The 19398-nt window shown below is 37.0% G+C and overlaps 3 protein-coding genes across 4 annotated transcripts; 1 reads left to right on the forward strand and 2 right to left on the reverse strand.

The window, feature by feature from the left end:
• On the reverse strand, nt 110–6638 carry LOC18778572 (C2 and GRAM domain-containing protein At1g03370). The gene is made up of 10 exons (XM_007213640.2): nt 6090–6638; nt 5493–5890; nt 3868–5091; nt 3289–3471; nt 2827–3110; nt 2585–2701; nt 2165–2427; nt 1617–1782; nt 1040–1312; nt 110–945 (listed from the first exon to the last, which is right to left on the reverse strand). Exons 2-10 carry the CDS (start codon nt 5839–5841, stop codon nt 757–759), a joined length of 3048 nt encoding a protein of 1015 aa, XP_007213702.1. The 5' UTR covers nt 5842–5890; nt 6090–6638; the 3' UTR covers nt 110–756.
• On the reverse strand, nt 7629–11633 carry LOC18780445 (farnesyl pyrophosphate synthase 2). Its single transcript, XM_007211467.2, has 12 exons — nt 11313–11633; nt 10601–10625; nt 10373–10488; nt 10155–10241; nt 9943–10059; nt 9772–9860; nt 9131–9182; nt 8657–8752; nt 8485–8529; nt 8293–8382; nt 8124–8195; nt 7629–7996 (listed from the first exon to the last, which is right to left on the reverse strand). The coding sequence occupies exons 1-12, from the start codon at nt 11421–11423 to the stop codon at nt 7868–7870; spliced, it is 1029 nt and encodes a 342-aa protein (XP_007211529.1). The 5' UTR covers nt 11424–11633; the 3' UTR covers nt 7629–7867.
• Nucleotides 14992–18705, forward strand: LOC18778328 (phosphoglycolate phosphatase 2). Of its 2 annotated transcripts, XM_020563263.1 has the most exons (12): nt 14992–15211; nt 15368–15435; nt 15535–15627; nt 15736–15807; nt 15877–15948; nt 16326–16385; nt 16476–16528; nt 16793–16890; nt 16992–17091; nt 17347–17450; nt 17590–17657; nt 18364–18705. In XM_020563263.1, exons 1-12 carry the CDS (start codon nt 15124–15126, stop codon nt 18373–18375), a joined length of 888 nt encoding a protein of 295 aa, XP_020418852.1. In that variant the 5' UTR covers nt 14992–15123; the 3' UTR covers nt 18376–18705. The 2 variants fall into 2 exon arrangements, with proteins under 2 accessions (XP_020418852.1, XP_007211693.1); XM_007211631.2 differs by lacking the exon at nt 18364–18705 and having other exon boundaries at nt 14993–15211; nt 17590–18056.

The following is a 19398-nucleotide window of genomic DNA, read 5'->3' on the forward strand; positions in this document are numbered from 1 at the left end:
TCCAAGGATACTTAGAATAATCAAGTTCCATTGTTTCAATTCCCTTTGTTTTCACGGGAAATGAAGAAGAAATGGCTTTCGAGCAAAAATAAATAATCGAGTTCAGCTGTTGACCAAGAAAAGACTAAATAATGGATTTATGATCGCAAGTTAACAATTGGCCACATCAAATTAAACTACAATTTGGTACTGCTATTGAAACAAAATAAAAAAAAGAATAATCGGACTTTGAGCTCTTCTAAAAGAATGATCACCATTCACCACCACCAACACCAAGTAGGGCTGCTTTTTGCCAGAAATGGCAAGACCACAAAAACTAGACCTGCCACTTCCATATGTACTACCAAGGTTGAGGAATTAAACCTTCATAATATGATGACCACGTTATTGCATAATCTCTGCACCTGTTATTCACAACCACCAAGCAACTACCAAATAGCCCTCCAAAACTAGTCCACTTTTTTATCTCAAAGCCACAAAGCACTGTTTCGTCTACTCCAGGACCACGGTACTCGGAAGAGCATCTACATACACGCTTACACCTTCAAATCCATCATACCAACGTTATTGCACCACCTCTGCAATCCAATGCTTAAACACTCATTTGGATGGTCTCCAAGCTGACACATAATGCAGTCAAGCTCAATTCTGCTAGACTTGGCCTTAGATAGATGAAATATCAGGAAAAATGTGCTTGTTCTACAGCACTCTTCATGTCAAATGCCTACAATCCCAGAAATGCCCCAAATCCACCCACTATCTTGTGAATTCCGTCTCAACTACACTGAAGGTGTCTTTCAGGCGATCTTGCAGATTCTTTAGTACATTTTTCGTAATTCTTTTCTGATGCCGAGTGCCTTTGAGCCACTCAACCCCAAAGTATACTTTTACCTGGCATCCCTTTGAGTTTGAGGGCAAATCCTCGATTTGGTATCGAATGTGAAGCTGCAAACGATGCAGGGAAACAAGGTGAGTCAGGGGACATTTACAAAAACAATTATTTAAGCAGAGTTCTACATAAGTTCCATGTCATTCATACATTGAAATAGTCACCAAGCGGAACTGCATGGAGGGTCGAGACCTCTTGAACTAGCCAACCATTTCTATCAGAAAGGCGGGACTTTTGTTGAGTACTAGTCACCTCTCCTCTATACTGGGAAACACGTTTATCAAATCTGTAATATATCTGCCTCACACACACATCACCCTTCTCTGATTCCCATGGGGTGTAAGAATAGTTAAGACAACCAGCTTTCTCCATAACTCTACGGTCCAATTCACCTCCACCAAATAGCTCAACGAAGAAATTTGTCTAAAATTGTGAACAAGACAAATTTGATGGTCAGTGAAGACATATGTTAACACAATGCAGACACTAAAATAATCAGAACTGAAATCTGTATAGTCATGAGTACCACACACACATCACATAATCTAGAAGGAAGCTTTAATTTAACTACTCTGATTCCATGAGGCACAGCATCCGCAGAAGGGGAAAAGCAAGGGTTTAGTTCTAACCCTAAAGCAGGTGAGATGCTGATATATTCTTAGTTGCACTAAGGGGAAGAGAGAGAGAGAGAGAGAGAGAGAGAGAGAGAGAGAGAGAGCGAGCTCACAGGAACTGAATGAGCAGAAGAATAAACCTCAGACATGCTGACATCATCAAGGCCTAAGAAAGACCCACTCTCTTCACTTTGGATCTTGACTTCAGATTCTTCTTCAACTATTTGCACCTTCTGCTCAGGACTCAAAGATCTAGCCTTCCAAAGAGCCATGATTGTCCTATTCAGAAATATCAGATGTTTGAGTCAACATGAGATATCATGTTTATTCTTTTACTGTCGTAGAACATTGTTTTCATTATCAACTCTTATCCTATGCAAGCATCAATTGTTCAGAAAATGGTATAAGGTCAGTTGAGATGGGATACTCATGCACAACAGATGATACCCTAACAATATTAAACAATTAAAGAAGGCAAGGGCAGACCAAACATATGCTGAAAGATATCTAGTTTAATTAAAAAAGAAGACAAAGGCAGACCAAACATATGCCAATCAGATGATATTAAACAATTAAAGACAAAAAGCTCACAAAAAATAATAAAAAAGTTTCAATTTTGTAGAAGTGAATGCCAGAGTATTCTAGGATGCCCTTCGAGTACCTGTGCGCTACATTGAAAGACACAAAGGACTGGAAATGGAACTTCAGCCTGCCTTCCCCATCTTGTGTCTTTGCACCATGCCTTGCATCCATACCTCTACCCGGCCGCAGAGTCATGACTACAATTGGACTTCCCATAGATGACAAAGAAGGAGGAACAACTTGAATCTCTTCTATATCCTCCCAGAGGAAAAAAAACTTTGTCTTGTGACCAAATAAATTTGCATGGAATCCAATTATTCTTGCAGAAAGAAATAGGCGGCCCTGCAAGGGAAGAACTGTAAGTGAAATTTAACTAACAATGCATATAACAGTTCATGAGGAGCAAAAGAAAAGGTTACTTTCTCTAGGTATGGCTCAAAAAAATAGAAAGTCTAGTGTTAGGAAAATTTCAACAGATTTGTAACCATGTTAACGGCACCTGCAGGGGCATTTTTCGTTTCAAGTGACAAGTAAAGTCGTTGATGAGAAATTCCTCTGGTGGAAGCCCAAACAGTTTTTGAAAGGCTGAATTTGTTTGAGGTGACCGCACAGTTATCTACAATAGGTTAATTAAAAATCATGAGCAGGAATATATGAAAGGAATGTAGAACACTACTAAAAAGGGAATATAAGAAAAAGAACACTGGTAATATGAATTTCAGAAGTATTGAACTGCTGTACCTTCTTGCCCACCTCCTTCTCCATCTTTGTTAAAAAGTGATTTGCAACGTTGCCACCTCTTGTGTTATTTAAGAAAATTCTCAGATGGAGTTTTGACTGGCATGCCTGAGCTAACTTTCCTCGAAGAGGAACCCACAGATCAGCTAAATCTGAAATATTAGTTTTTACAAAATTGATTTCAGCATGGCCCAGAGAGATAGCTTCATCAAAAGGTCCATCAAAATCATAGATTTCCACATCCAGCACAGAAGGAGGTTCATCCATTGCATCAAACTCAAATATTTCTGCGAGCAACAAGAAATCAATTCAGACCTAGATTTAGTTTATAAATGTTGCATAATCTAAAAATATATTCTAAATTTTAGATTGACATTTATAATCAATTATATACTGAAAAATGTCTTCATAAGAAGTATAAATTCAAAATCAAACAAAGTTGATTAAGAATAAAATGAAAATCACCATTCCATGTGGGATCGCATTTCTGGAACTTGATTGAGCTGGTTCTAGTTTTCCCATTGCAAGTAAACACTACATACGGATCAGAGAACCCACTTGAATCAACAGCTGCTATGTTACTTCCTTCGATCAAGGCAACAGTTAGCAGCCAACCATCTCCTTGGGCTTTGACTCCATGATCACTGCCTATTATTAGACACACGAAGAAGATAAAGGATAAATCACATTTGAAACAAAAGAAAAAAGAAGATAAACATAGAACAGCTTAGAAACAGTTCGGGACATGCAAAGTTTGTGTCCCCCAAATAGAGGAGAAAAATAAATGAAGAGCAAGCAAAAGCAGTAAAAAAAACAATGCAGTTTTATTTAAAAAGTGGAATTTATGGGAGTAGATAAAAGACCAGGCATGTATTGTGAAACTGATAGTAATTGTTAATCTATCTAACTCATTCCCGTACAAATGAATGAATGAATTGTGTAATATAGAAGGATCAGACTCTCAGCTAGAGAAAGGTAATATGATTAACAGGATAAGAGTCTGTTGTCGTTAATAAGAAAGAGCAACCACTAAGATTGATGTACCTTTTTGCGCTCTGGCCTGCATGAAGCGTGAGATCAACCCCAGCACCCTTTCTCCTTGAAGAACCAAGACACCACAGACAATGAATTCACCAATTGAATCTGGCAAGTCAAGCCCAACAAACTCCAGCCCTTGAATAGTGCTGGGTGTGGCAAGCCAAATATGTACAAGCATATACAACCCAATAAATACAGTGGAGACCACAGTGAAATTGCCAAAATATTGTACTGCCAGCTTCCAATCAGACTGGGGTTCAGCTTGCAGTGATGCCAAAACCTGGTCCTTATTGGACCCAAGATCCTTTGAATCAACTGGCTTAACATTCTGGGACAATAAAGTAGCAAACTGGTCAAAACTGTCCTTTAAACCTTGTCGGGCTCCATTTTCTATCATTCCTTTCATCATGGTGCTCTGCAGAAAATTCATCCGCCAAGATATTACCAAACGTGAAGATTGTTCTCCTGATGGCAGCTCAGGCCCAGGTGAAATGCAGTAGAGCAATTCTGTCCTAAAAGTGCGCCCATACGGAACATCAGGAGTGCTTACACTTGATAGAACTGCGAAAACCTTCCCGTCAGCTTTGAGATACACTTGGTCCTCAGTTCCTTTGCAAGCCTTTATCAACTTAGTTGCTGCCTTAATATATGTAACTACTCGTTTTACGCTCTCGCTGCTGTTATCTAATTTCCACAGTCCTACTTCCAATTCTGTAGTTCCATGCACTTCTGCGAGTGATTTTGGAAAACCTGAATCTGGAGAAAATAGGAAAGTGTTTATGTCTTGGGGTGGAGTGACATACAATTGATCTAGAAGCACTCCTCCTGGTAAGTTGCTTGGGGTTTCACTCGCTTGATCTCGTGACTGCATTGTTCTCATTAGTTCTTCAAATGTAGCGGAAGAGGACTGATCCTCAGAACTGCTCTCATAAACCTCGGACTTAGCAGTTTCAGCAAGCTCGGTCAAGTCAACTCTGCTTGAGGAAGCTGGAACTGTATCAGGATTTTTATTGAACATCTGAGCTATTCGACCAGCAAGGGTCTTCTGCGCACAAAGCTTCTCTTCCTTAAAGGTTGCAGTTTCTTCTTGTCTCGCTCTCACAGGAGAAGCTGATTCAGATGGACCACTGAAAGACCTTGAAGGTGATTCAAATCCTATGTCACCACCATCAGAAGCTGAGTCCGCAAATGAATTGTTTACAGAAAAATGTATCGTCAAAAGAATCTCTCCTGTGAGAAAAAATATATGTATATATTATAACAAGTAACTACAATTCACAAATAGGCATTGCCAGTAAGCAATTTGCAATTTTAACTCAAATAGCTGAAAAATATCTCAATTTGGGACAAGAATCCCAAGTTTTGTTCTAAAAAAGAGGCATGAGATGCAACTTCAATTAAAAAATAAGCCAATGAAGCTGATTGCAACAGTTTGAACTGGGTATATTGACAGAAAGTGATGCAATGCAAATCCTTACGAACAAATATCAATAACACACAGCAGAAATGAATAATAATAGATAGCACAAGACAAGAAGGAATGAAGGAATGAAGGAATGAAGGAATGAGGAAGGTTTATCATTTATGTCATCTATGGGATAAGAAAGAAGGCAAGTGGGTAGGTAGCGTACCACAATCTTTGTTCTTGGACTTTTTACTCTTGGGTTGGAGAGGGTACCAAGCAGTTTCAAGGGACTTATTGCCGGCATCGAAGACTTGGGAAACAGGGAGCTTGACACAGCCAACAAAGTCATCGTTAAAGTACTTGTCTTCATCCAAAACAGAGATGAGTAGCTCCTCATTGAGGTCCTCAACCCTCAGGGCAAACTCTTCTCCCCAATATGGGTTTAAGGTCTTCTTCACCACTTTGGTCCTGAACTTCTGCTTTCCCAGCTGCACCTTCACATACGGATCACTTAACCCGTTTAGATCCATTGCTGGCAGATCTCGAGCCCCCATTACTTGAACCACCAGCTTCATTTTTGATCATTCACTCAGATAAAAGATAAAAATTCTTCCAATTCTTTGTCTGTATGTATGTATGTATGCGAAAATTACAATTTACAACATAAGGATAAAATTAAACAAATAAACAAAAGAAAAGCAAAGCCAATAAGATAAAATTGATCAAATAAATGGGTGGGATTATGAAATGTACGAATAGAATGAAACGAATGACATCATGAAAAGGGAAACTTTAGGAGAAAAATCTCCAACTTGTCACGCACTGGCAATGCGACGAAAATCGCCTGATCGTCGGAGCTTCTGAATACCCGAAATTGATAATGCTAATAACAATTTGAATTCTTTATTTCTCTGAATTAAACGGAAATTTGAAGACACACAAACAGAATGAACGAGAGAGGAAGAAGAGATCGACACAACAGAAGCCCAACGGCCAAACCCTTTAAAATTAGAAAGAAAGATAATTTCAGAAGAAGAAGGGAAATTTATCATCAATCCAATCCAAAATGGAAAGTCAGTTTTTTTTTTTTTTTTTTTTTTTTGGGTAAAATGGATGATCAAAATGGAAAGCTGGGCGAGTCAGAGGAAGGGAGATGTTTGAAGTAAAAGTTTATAAAAGCTCAGAGACTTTTGGCTTCCTTTGTTTTATTTTAGTAGCCTTATTATTTTTATTCTTTTCTCTCTCTGGTTCAATTTCCTACTGCGCGTAGGATGTTTGACTTTTGACTTTCTCAATTAAAATACATTTTCATTTTCTATTTTTTAGATTTTAGATTTTGCAAATAATAGATTGCGTAGTAATAATACTAATAATTAGTTGAGTGTGCTTGTTTTCTTTTGCTACATCATTCAGTGGATTGCAATTTGCAGCTGCTTTGTTTAAAAAGAATGATTAGAGTATGGGGAATTTCCCATGAGAGTCTTTTGTCACGTTTTGTTTTGTATGTTTAAAAAGAATGGTTGGGGCTGCCTACGTTTCCATGAGGTAGTAGCCTTGATTTTAATATTTCATTAGTATTATTATTACAAATTACAAATTAGGAAGGAATTACTAATTAGGAAACTTGTAATTAATTTAAACAAGAACCAAAACTAAATGAAAAATAAATGACCTTGACTAATTAACTAATTTATTTATTGGTGTGTCTAAATAAAGAATAGGCAAGGTACTTTAGTCGACAGCCACAGCTACTTTGAAGGGATCCATTCATTCACTCACGGTTCACCCGCGTCAATTGCTCAACCCCACCCCACCACCTTCTTTACTTACGTATATTAATACTATTCGAAATGAAACTTTAGAGCTATTTTAATGTCAAGTCAATGTAGGCCTAAGGTTAAGGCCAACTGGACTGTCGGGACTCGGGATGCTCATTGTTTACTTTACACTATTCTTCTGATTCAATGAGCTTTTGGATTGTCAACAACAGCACAGCACAGGCCAAGCCAAGTTCAACTTTACACTCATTCTTCTGATTCAGTAACTAATTATCTTTTATTTTTTGCTGCAATTTGCAAACGACTTGGAAAACAACCACACCATCATCAGCATTCCATTTCTAAGTGTGTATACATACCATCATCTTCATCAGCATTATATTACATTTTGTTTCTCATCTTACATTGGATCGAGGATCAATCTCAGCTGGTAATCAGCTTCAGGTTTGACAATCACTACATGTCTCAGAACTGTACTTCTGTGATTATATAATGTGTATATACATACATACATACATATATATATATATATATAGAGAGAGAGAGAGAGAGAGAGAGAGAGAGAGAGAGATTGCTCATTGCATCAGTCTGAATTAGAATGTTATGAACTTTGATTGATTAATGATGTTTATTCAACGCTGAACTAAGCAAGCAAAACGTTACGCAATAAACTAGGATACAAACACAAATACAACACGACTGGAATTTCTTTCTTTCTCACTTTTTTTTTTCTTCCAGAAAAATTGAAGCAGAAATCAGCAACGACAACCCGGAAAATTCACATCTTCCAACCTAGCTCTGTCCTTCCCAAAGCCACATATTCCTATTTCTTCCTCTTGTATATCTTGCCCAAGAAGGACTTCAACACTGCTTGCACCGCTTTGCTAGGGTGACCTTCAATACCACTCGTCAGCTTCTCATAGCTTTTGCTCTCATAATCCGCAAATGCACCCTATCAGAATCACAAAGTTAGTTGGGTTAAAAAAAGCACACCTGTCAGCACCTACCAATACCAGAAATCTTATACTCTACGCTACATATATTACTCTAAGACTAATTTCATACGATTAACTTCCAACCTCAATATCAAGTTCTTTGTAGAGGGCTTTTACTTTTGCCACATTTTCTGGGTCTGCTTTCCCATAGTTCTCCTGTGCAAACACACACGCATCATAAGTGACAACACTTCATTTTGATTAGGAAACAACAGACAATAATTTTTTAAATTATTTAAAAAGGCACTCTTACATATAGTATTTTCTTTTGTTCCTCATTGCTAAGTTCCAATGCTTTCACAACCAACCAAGAGCACTTGAAATCTTCAATGTCTGTTCCTATCTGATAGCACAAACAAAGTACTTGACTAAGAATTCCCATCAAAAAGCAACAGACGAAATATTCAACTATTTAAGGCTGAATATACATCTCCCCGAATCTCACCTTACCAATTGTTTCAGGATTGCCATAGCAATCCAAATAATCATCCTATTAAAAGAAGAAGAAGAAAAAAAAGAGGTTATTGAAAATAACTGAGGAGTTCCACTGTGTGGAGGGGGGACGATTTATGCAAAAGAATAATTACAGGTATTTTGTATATTCAACAAAAAATTACCTGTACTTGAAAGTAGATCCCCATCTCAATAAGAAGGTTTTTTACATCAATATGGTTTTCCAGTTCCTCACCTGACATAAGCAATGCACATGCAACCTGAGTAGAAAACAGTCAGACAAATCCTTCAATGTAAAACACAAGAAAATTAGATAAGACGTCATAGAATGTGAATATCTTATGGTATGAATACTATTTTAGGAATCAAAATGTTTTGTGTACTTCTCAAATTAGACTTCTTATTGACTTAAACAGAGACCAAAGAAAGTTTATATACTGGGATTAAGGATGTATTATGTTACATCAAATCTCACAGACTAGGTACAAAATCTAGGATAAGGAACGCCGCTTATGAACTAGAACTAAACGGACGAAGATGCTGATTTACAAATAATGGTTTCACACACACTGGAATTGAAAAAGACACTAACAATTCAAGTAGTAATTCCTTTAAGTGCTGAAAGAATAAGTACTCACTGAAAGATAAAACGAGTAATAGGCAGTCTTGTACTGAACAATACGCCGGTGACTGCAAGAGATCCAAACCATTTATACATTAACAAACACATAAAAGGTTGAATAGCATGATATTAAAAGGAAAACCATACAGTAACATAAAAGGTCTCTAAAGGTTCCAATGGTCCTAAGCCCAAGGAGTGAGAATATTGGCCACAGGTGTTCATAAAAAATAATGAAATATGCAGTCAGCTGCAGAGATTTAACTCTGCTGGCGAGCATACCATGCCAAAAGTTCAGAGCCTATTGCAAGGAATTAAATAAGTGGTCATGAACCCAAGCTGTTTAGACCTTTATAACCCATAGATCACAGAATGCACAAGCATTACATACTGTACAGACGGCCAAATGTGCCATCATTAGTGAAGGCTTATGAATACACTATACGAAATCAGGCAAAAGATCAGTCCTTGTCATGGGATTATCTTCAACCCTCAACATGCATTTGTGAATTTCATGCAAGCTCTTGTAATTCTTTTCTGCAGCATAGTGCATTAAGTTCTTAATAGGAATAGCACAAGGATTGGTTACTTATTTTTAAAACTTAACATGTCTACAAACATTTTGCTATTGCAATAATCTTTGTACAATATTTCACTCACATTGACAAAGAGTATTTGGATAGATCTTTTTCTCCTTGAATAGTAGTGATCAAATCTATCATCTGACCTGAAGCAGTTTGGAATTCCACCTATGGAAACATGACATAAGTTAGCCTTTAGCTTTCTATTAAAGTGAAAACTGATCAGGCCAACACTCTGCAAGTCCACTACCTCATTGAACAAATCAAGAAGATCCACATAGTATGGCTTTTCCCTAAAGTGTTTTCGGAGGATCCTTGGAATATGGTTTCTGAGTACAACTCCATCATTTACTGCAATCATACCAACCTACACAATACAGTTTCACAAGGTAGTTGCTTTACTATCAATCACAACACCAAATTAAACTAAGAAACCTATATACGTTCACCCTTCCCACAAACCTTGGGCAATCTAAACCAGCAAGGTTGACCACGCCGTGTGTGAGAGCCATCCATGATGTCATCAAGAACCAGAAAAAATGCTTGAAGCTGCAAGTAGTATCACCATGAAATTGTAAGTTTCTTTTGCAATGAACGAGAGAAAAGCTCAAGCAACTAGAACAGTAATATCTAAAAAAGAATTCACATGCTCAAATGATAATGGAAGTGGTTTATCATACCCATTCAATGCACCAACCAAGAGCACTGGCCAGGAAGATTTCGTCTTCAGTTAATTCCCTTCCTTCTTGCAACAGCTGATAGCTATCAATAACAGACAATCCCCGGTTCAGCTTCCCTGCAAGATAGAATAAGAGTCAGAAGTGCTTGAATAAGAGCTAACCTGATAAACTGAATTTAATGCACAAGAAATTTTGGTTAAAAAGTTCACGTGACTTTTGAACCCTCACCTCCAGGAACATTGTAGTCCATCATCTGTAACAGAAAAAAGTAAATTGGGAAGTCAGGAACCAAAGATAAGGTACATATATTAATGAAATAATGCTTACGCACCACACACACGCAATGCAGAGGAACCCATCTGTATGCCAAAAGTTACTATACCAAATTATTAGCAACCAACCAAAGATGTAAAAATGAAAATTACTCTGGGGAACTAGTGATAATGTAGGAGGGCATCAACATGTGATTCCTCCTAGGTGGTTTCTAGGAGATGCAATTAAGAAGTAGATGGGGCAAAAGGACTGTATAACTAATGTATGGAACCTCAAATGTCTAGGCATTCTCTGGGATAGCAGAATTATTCACATCCAAATGCAAGTGGGCTTCGATTTCTGCATTTGACATTGTCCCTGGGATTTTCTTTTCCTATGCTGGCTAATACTAGTGATGTGAGCAAAACAAATGTAAAATGTTGACAACCCAGTTTCCACCACAGATTGTGAAATTTTTTATGTAGCATTTTCTCAAAATTGAAATCAATACGATCTGTCTTATATATGTATTTGATGCAACCCCACTATTCCCTGTACTTGTATATTGCTTCTGAGTGAGGTCCTCTCTCGTTTTCATGAACAAAGGAAGCAATTCATCATTATCGAGCTCGAATTGAAAATAAGCAAGCATGGCATTGAAGCTAAAAGTAAAAAATGAAGATGGTACCCGCTCGACCCATTGACGAGAGTCGTTGGTGAATTCAAAAGCAGGGTCTTCCAAGAGCTCCGATTTAAGAACAGAGTAGACCTGGAGAAACTTTGACTTCAGATCCGCCATGCCAGACTCAGAGAGAAAGACAGAGATGCGCTTGATGTTTGTAATGTATAATAAGAATACAGACTGCAGAGGAATGAAAATGAGTCAGTGACTTTCAGCTTTTAAACTGGATCTTCTTCCACAATTGGATCCGCATTCTACCAAAATTGCACTTGTTGCCATTCTTGGATGTCTCACTGCACAAGTCAGAATATTGGGGCTTTTTTTTTTACGCGGCATTTTACGATTTTAGAACCCACCGATATATAGTCAAATACAATAAACAAGAGAAAAAATAAATATAATAATATATATTAATAAAATTATTTGCGTATGTGCAGGTGTTTGGGTCCCAGCACCCATGTACACGGATTATGGCATTATGCCTAGGCTAGGCTCCATGCAGAATTTTTGGGCGCTGTGAGTTTAGTTTTTTTCTCCCTGAGTTTCTATTAGCCTTTCAGGACAGTATCCTTTTGTATGCCTCTTTTGTTCTCAATGAAAGCTTCTTTGTCCGAAAAATGGATGCACCGGTTATAAAGTTGTGTGTGTTAGCCACTGAACCTTTCATTTTTAATTTAGGTTTTAGAATACAATTGAAGTAAGTTGAAATAAGTCATTATCTCTGCTGTATAATCTTATGACATTCTAATAAAGCATCTCTTTCAATAAAATAAAAAAGTAAGTTGAAATAAATGAATAGTAAGTTCATAATATTGAATCTGCCTTTTGCTATATATATGGATAATGAATAATACATTTTGCCAACGGTAGAATGAAAACGGACAAAATCAAAATTAAACCAATTTGGTACGTAGGAACCAAATGTATGTTGCTGCTATTATGATTACCTTAACAATGTAATTATCTAATTTATGACACATTTTCGTAATTAATTACTGGGAGGTATTGGCTGCGCAAATTTTGGACTGCTCTGGCTTCCAAACTTCATTCTACATACAGTTTATTTCATTACTATTACTATTAGTTGAATTCCTTGCATCCCCTCACAAAGTATTTTGGATATCTCAATTTTATAAAACAACCCAATCTAAATGTTTGCCTCATTACAGAGGTTCATGTGTCCACAATACAAATGTATATGATATCCATCCTATAATGCACAAGCTACATGATTTTGTTTTTTTAAGGTCACGTAAATTTGTTGAAATTTATTTATTTGCATTTTGATTGGATATAATACATGGTTCTATATTTTGTCATTGTAGTTTTCAATTAGAAGTAATTTAAGGATATGTTTCAATTTATGTCAAAATTTATCTCAATTCTCTTAAGTTTTAACCACGTGCCCCTCACGCATAGGGATATTTTGGTCCACTTGAGCTAAATTCCTCACAATTCATCCAAATTGTAACATGGAGATGCAAATCTTTTCAAACTCCTAATCGCGCCAAAAGTGAATGAGAAGAGTTCAAGTTTATGTTTTACCGTTAAATGGTTTGAGTTAACTGAAAGAAATGAGGGGCACATGATCAAAACTTAATGAAATTCAAAAGATTTTGATATAAATTGAAACGTATCATTGAATTGCTCCGAATTGAAACTGCAATAATCAAATTGAAAAAATTGATTTTCATAAGAAGAAGAAAAAAGGGTAAAAGCAGCAAACTATTAGGACCAAAAAATAAACTTTTAACGCATGCATGAGTATTGGTAATAAAATATTTCGCCGGTTTACTCGTCTATGATCCTATCTACCAACCAGAGAGGGTAAGGGCATAATGGTAGTAAGCACAAAAGGTGAGGTCATGAGATAGGATAAAGGCCAAAGTCCAATTCCCATTACTTGGAAGCGATCGACGAGACGACGGCCAGCACCCCATTGGTGACTCGTGGGGGAGTACACAATTGCTGAATTAGGTAGAGAGATGAGATTCCTTTCTTTGTTTTGTTTTGGTGCTGCTGCCTCTACTTTCTTTGCTTTTACTTATTACACCCAGCTAGGCAGGCAGGGCAGGCAGGCAGGCAGTATTTACACGACCCAGCCCAGGGGTGTTTTGTTGACGCAACCGAATAATAAACGAAATATGCCGGGCCCCAGTGCAACCACCCACCCCCGTACTCTACTCATTGATACGTACGTATATTGCTCAATTCTACCTTGGCTGGCCGTTAAAATATATACGTAATGAGGAGTGAGTGCAATAGACAAGACACGAGTAGGTGTAGGAGTATATCTCATAAACCAAGCGACTGCCAGCCATCAACATTGAAAAAGACCCCATTCAAATTTAATTGGGGCCGCCTATCGACGACTTCAATTAACTACAGCCGCCGAATTAGAACAACAATGTGCCAACGCATAAAATTATTTATTAATATTTGCATTTGTTTTTCTTGACCTGATAATATTTGCATTTCTGTAGAATAATAAAAAATAAACTTTTGATTTAAAATTACCACATCTAATAAAACATTGACTAAAGCAAAGAAAATTTTTGTTTTCAGTGAGATGTACCTGTTTTCTTTTGTGATGATCACCACACCATATACCTATACCACCGATGAAATTTGATATTTCTTTTCATGCGGCATATGTTGGTCATAGGTCTCCTTCCCACATACTCCGGCTGGATTATTGGTCAACAAACGTACTCCGATTAAAGTGAAGTTGACTTTGAAGTACCCTTTTTGTTTCCATGGCCTTCAAGCAGTGAAAATTATAATGATAATAAAAATGCTAGGTTTATCACATTTTTTTATATTATATTATATTATATATCATCTCTTTAATAGAGGTGATCCTATTGTATTGATGGACTCCACCTCTATTAGAGAAGTAGTACACAATGTGGTATAAAAATACGATAAGCCTAGCATTACCAGCACAGCCCATCAGCACCATTTCGCATTCTTTGATGGCAAAGACAAACAAAGACATGCGAAGCTTGGGCCATGAGGCCCAGAAATAATGTTTGGATTGTTTGTTGGATTGTATTGTATGGACTAACATAACGCTCACGGAATGGGATTATGGAAGTGTGCCTACTACATGCAAAGTGCACTGCGGGTGCTGCCAGGGAGGGGGTCGGGACTCAGGACTTGGGAGGGAGGCTAGTAAATGTAAAAGTGAAAAACCCTTTCCTGTTTTTTGAGGAGTCGTCCATGATGACATGTTTACTAATCCGTAATTGGATTAGGATGAATTGAATTGATAATGAATTAAATTCAAGAGGAATTGGATTGAGGAGATTTAAATTCCAGATTCCAAATGAAGTTGTTTACTAAATCATGTGGATTGAGGGGAGTTAGATTCTGAATTCCTATTGAAGTTGTTTACTAAACCATATGGAATTGGGGTATGAGTGATATTAATTATTAAAATGTCCTCATTTTTGAGTTAAAGTAGATGACATATTTGAAATTTGAAAAATTATGTGAGAATATAAAGGGTAAAAAAGATAAATTCCTAATGAGTAAATTCTCCCAGAATTAAAATACCACCTCCCATTCTGGAATTGAATTCCTCCAAAATCAAGAAGTCAATTCATAATTTTATATGAGCCCCCGCTTACTTTTCTATTATTTGATGTGAAATAAAAGAAGAAATTCTCCAATTCCTGATTAGTAAACACATCATCAGTGTCACTGTATCCGATTGCGTGAAGCATTTGGTTGGTGAGAGCCGTTGTTTGATGTTTGAACCTAACTCACAAGTAAGAAGCCTTGGCATTTTGTGAGAGCTTTTGAACCTTTGACGATGAACTCCTCCCCTGCCCAGCTGCTGTCTGCCCAGAACGTGAACCAGCTCCTCGATTCTGTCCAAGCTTTTCTCTTCGACTGCGACGGTCTTTTTCTACTTTTCTTTCTTCTATTCTATTAAAGCATTAATTTAATTTTGTTATAAATTTTATTCGAGCATTTGATATTATGATATTAGCAATTGGCAATGCCTTATAAAAAACAAAAAAAAAAACAAATTACGATTAGCAATGAATGAGCAGGTGTGATTTGGAAGGGCGATAAGCTGATCGATGGTGTCCCTGAGACACTGCACATGCTTCGATCAAAGGCACTCTCTCTTTCTTCCATTTCCGCATTCTGATTGATTAATAAATTACACCCAATTCTTAATCATACTAAGTAAATTAATAATTGGCTGATAAATTAGGGGAAGAAGCTGGTGTTCGTTACCAACAATTCCACAAAATCAAGAAGCCAATACGCCAACAAGTTCCTTTCTCTTGGCATTTCGGTTACTGAGGTCAGTTTTCTCCTTTCTATTTCTCTCTCTCTCTCTCTCTCTCTCTCTCTCTCTCTCTCTCACAGCCTCACACTCTCTCACTCTTCATAATTGATTGATTGATTGTAGGATGAGATATTCTCTTCATCCTTTGCCGCAGCTATGTACTTGCAACTCATTAACTTCCCCCAACACAAAAAGGTTTGCTGCTGCTTCCTCTTCTTTGTCTTTGACCGTCTTTCTGTGTTACATTGCTTGCTTTCTTTGTAGGTTTATGTAATAGGGGAACAAGGTATTTTAGAAGAGCTGCAGCTTGCTGGTTTTACAGCTCTTGGTGGCCCTGTAAGCTCATCTCTTTTTCTTTCTGTTTGCTTTTGTTTTCTTCAATTATTCTTTTAGATTAGAAGGGCAAATTGGACTAATTATATCATAGAGCATTTTGACACCTATGAGTGCATTTGAACCCCAATATCTTTTGTCTACAACAAAAGATATTTGTCGAACCATGTTCAATCTGTTTCGGTATATAAGCTTCAGATTTATTTCGCTGTGGAACCTTAACTATGTTTCATGATTCAAGTTGGCATTAAACTTGTAACATTTCTAAATGATGCTCCCTTTCTCATATTCATATGGTAAGACACAACATTGAGAAATTGATTTACCTTCTCTCATGGAAATCTTACCTTCGAAGATACTGATGAAACGTTACATTGCAGGAAGATGGTAAAAAAACGGCACAACTGAAATCAAATTGCCTTTTTGAACATGATAAGAGTGTAATGTAACCTCTTGCCCATAATTGTTTTGACTTGTGTTGTGACTCTTATTTCTGCATAGGCTAAATATGTTGCGATTCCTATTCCCAGGTTGGAGCAGTTGTGGTTGGACTAGACCAGTATGTTAACTATTACAAGCTTCAGTAAGAATGTTAAAACTCCTGCTCCCTTCTCTGCAATTTCCAGTCAATGACCCCTTGCAGTTATGATAATATATTATATTCAGTTTTGTGCAAATGAACTGCAAAGATGATGAGTAACAACACACTTGTTAGAAAGTAAAAATTTAGATTAGAAAATGGTTGGTGTTCAGCATCTTTACTATTTGGTTGCTAGGTGAAAAGCAAATGCAAGACTTATTTTGTGTTCACTACTTGACTTTAGATATCTTACCCTTCACATGGCAGATATGGAACCCTTTGCATACGTGAAAATCCGGGATGCCTTTTCATTGCAACCAATCGAGATGCAGTTGGACACATGACTGATTTACAAGAATGGCCCGGTTCTTTCTTCTTTTCCATCCCATTCTCGAGAAATTTCAAGATAACATGACATATAAGCTTTAAAGCTTTGTTTTATAGTAGTTCCCCTTTTGGGTTTCAGGTGCTGGGTGTATGGTAGCTGCTATCTGTGGATCCACCCAGAAGGAGCCTATTGTAGTTGGAAAGCCCTCTAATTTCCTGATGGAATTTTTACTAAAGAAGTAAGGAATAATATCAAAACACTGTTTACCTTCATGTATACTTTTTGTATATTAAAAAAAATAAAAAAAATCCTAAAGAATAAATAATTATATGAAATTTCAAGTGGTTTAGATCCATACAATGCAAAAGCCAAAAGAAGATTAAAGGGTCTAGACCTTGAATGTGAGATACTCGCATTTGTTGTGGCTTTGTGCAGTTCAGAGAATCAGATTCAGAGGGTACGTATCTGACTGATTGTAATGTTTGTTTTGCAGATTCGATGTTAGTTGCTCCAAAATGTGTATGGTGGGTGATAGATTAGATACTGATATATTGTTTGGCCAGAATGCTGGCTGCAGAACTCTCCTCGTTCTTTCAGGTATGTACAAGTTCCTATTCATATTATATATCGCACTGGTGAAACAATTTTTTGGTATTAACACTGCAGCAGTAATTGATTGGCTTCCTTTATATTCTCTAATTATGCTCGTATTGATCATTACAAATTATTACAACAGGTGTGACGACTGAATCCGTTCTTCAGGACCCTTCAAATAAGACTCAACCAGAGTACTATACAAGCAAGGTTTCCGACATGTTTGACTTGCTGCGGCCGTAGCTTACTTGATCTAATCCCTCCCTTGTGTTTGGATTGGACATTGTTTTCCTTCCAGTGTATTAATGAATTAATTGATTAATGATGTGCGAATAACATCCTGAGTGAATGCTATTCCCAGACGGCGCCTTTGAGTTGCAGAGGGTATCAACCAGTTGCCTTGCCAAGTTGATATAACTTGGGTGATAGATTAGATACTGATATATTGTTTGGCGAAAGTTGATATAACTTAAGTTATTTCATTTACCAAAATAAATATATAAAAAAAGAGAGAGAGAAGGTTGCATTGCATGTGTTGATTGCTGCAGGTGGATCGATGCACCTGCTCTGCTGGTTAATATTAATTATAGGGTGATGGATTTTGTGGTATGAATGATTAATTGTGGATGGAATTGCAGTTGCTGCTGCATTATGTATGGATATTAATTATATCTCTAGCCAGCCTGCCTAATATTATAACTCACTAGTTTTTGTAGCAATGATGAATGACCACATAATTAAGCTTCCACAGTACATGTTTGTGACAACCACCATGACCATGACACATGAATATATCTCATCAAATTAATATATGTATGTATATGTCTGTGTATATGGAATAAGGGTAATAAACCTATACATGCATACAATTTGGCAAAGTTATTGTTTTCGTTTATTTGTTCGCTCTTATGCGCAGGTTGATCGCTGAAAATTATATTTTTCCCAGATCTGTTACGGATGCGGTGGTGGGTGTGACCGCGGCGGCGCTTCTTCAGGTGATGGTGGTAGGGTTTATTTAGACTCATGAGTTGATTTAGAGTTTTGGTTATGTTGGGTTTCTGGACTTTGTTTGGGCTTATGGCAAATTGTGGTGATGTGGGCTATTAGTTTTAGTACGGCTTTTGTCATCGTTAGTTTTGCTTTTAGCAAGTTAGTTTGTTGCCCTCTTGGGATTAGTATTTTAGATGTCTTGTTGATGTCTTTGATTGTAACGTTGAAGTTTATCTAATGAAGTTTCTATTTGATTAAAAAAAAAAAATCAATCTAGTAGTGTATGCCTGGCCTGCCCAATACCACTGTATCACATATATCTAGCTACCCAACCACGTACGTGTAGTTGGTACAATTTGTACAAAATGTTGAAAGGAAATGTTGAAAGGAAGCTTAAGGGAACAAAAAGGAATTAAGGACAGTTTCGAATGACATTAATTATATTTACAATTTTATATGCTTGCTTTATATTGAATATATACCCTCTAATTGTCAATACAATGAAAGAGATTGTCAAGGAAGAATTAATATATTTCCCCACTTTAGGAATAGCTAGCTAGCGTATCTCTCTCTCTCTCTCTCTCTCTCTCTGCTTTAAACAAAAGGAGGATTGTGGATTTGACAGAGGGAGGGAGGGAGAGACTTAAATCATATCCCTTTTGGAAAGATGGAGATGGCGATGGCGATGGAGATGGAGATGGTGTTAAATTCTCTCAAACTTGGAATGCATGCATTATTTTAGTGTTGATATATGTATAGACTCCAACTAACTGGCCTCTTTTGTTTAAACTATTTAATAAGAATTTTTGTGTGGCCAAATAGAGAGTTGGGACCAAATACAGTTGTGAAAATCATCTGTTGTTTTGTTAGCAATAGCAACTAGCAACAAGAAAGGAAAAGGGATATAAGTGTAATTAAAGGGGCCTCTCTATCTCTCTCTCTCTCTACCATTTTCATGACT

This window comes from Prunus persica, chromosome G4 (genome assembly GCF_000346465.2).
Source record: "Prunus persica cultivar Lovell chromosome G4, Prunus_persica_NCBIv2, whole genome shotgun sequence".
NCBI lineage: Eukaryota > Viridiplantae > Streptophyta > Magnoliopsida > Rosales > Rosaceae > Prunus > Prunus persica.

Bases quoted from the DNA above. Each gene is read 5' to 3' on its own strand.
- LOC18778328 (XM_007211631.2), top strand. From the start codon at position 15,124: ATGAACTCCTCCCCTGCCCAGCTGCTGTCTGCCCAGAACGTGAACCAG. The intron at 15,808-15,876 runs GTTTGCTGCTGC...CTTTCTTTGTAG, and splicing joins ACTTCCCCCAACACAAAAAG to GTTTATGTAATAGGGGAACA. The intron at 16,891-16,991 runs GTTCTTTCTTCT...TTTGGGTTTCAG, and splicing joins TGATTTACAAGAATGGCCCG to GTGCTGGGTGTATGGTAGCT.
- LOC18780445 (XM_007211467.2), bottom strand. From the start codon at position 11,423: ATGGCGGATCTGAAGTCAAAGTTTCTCCAGGTCTACTCTGTTCTTAAA. The intron at 10,626-11,312 runs GTACCATCTTCA...TTTCTGTTACAG, and splicing joins CTCGTCAATGGGTCGAGCGG to ATGATGGACTACAATGTTCC. The intron at 10,060-10,154 runs GTTTGTGGGAAG...TGTATTGTGTAG, and splicing joins GCTGGTTTAGATTGCCCAAG to GTTGGTATGATTGCAGTAAA.
- LOC18778572 (XM_007213640.2), bottom strand. From the start codon at position 5,841: ATGAAGCTGGTGGTTCAAGTAATGGGGGCTCGAGATCTGCCAGCAATG. The intron at 2,702-2,826 runs GTACAGCAGTTC...AACCTATTGTAG, and splicing joins AGAAGGAGGTGGGCAAGAAG to ATAACTGTGCGGTCACCTCA. The intron at 1,783-2,164 runs GTACTCGAAGGG...ATTTCTGAATAG, and splicing joins TCTTTCAATGTAGCGCACAG to GACAATCATGGCTCTTTGGA.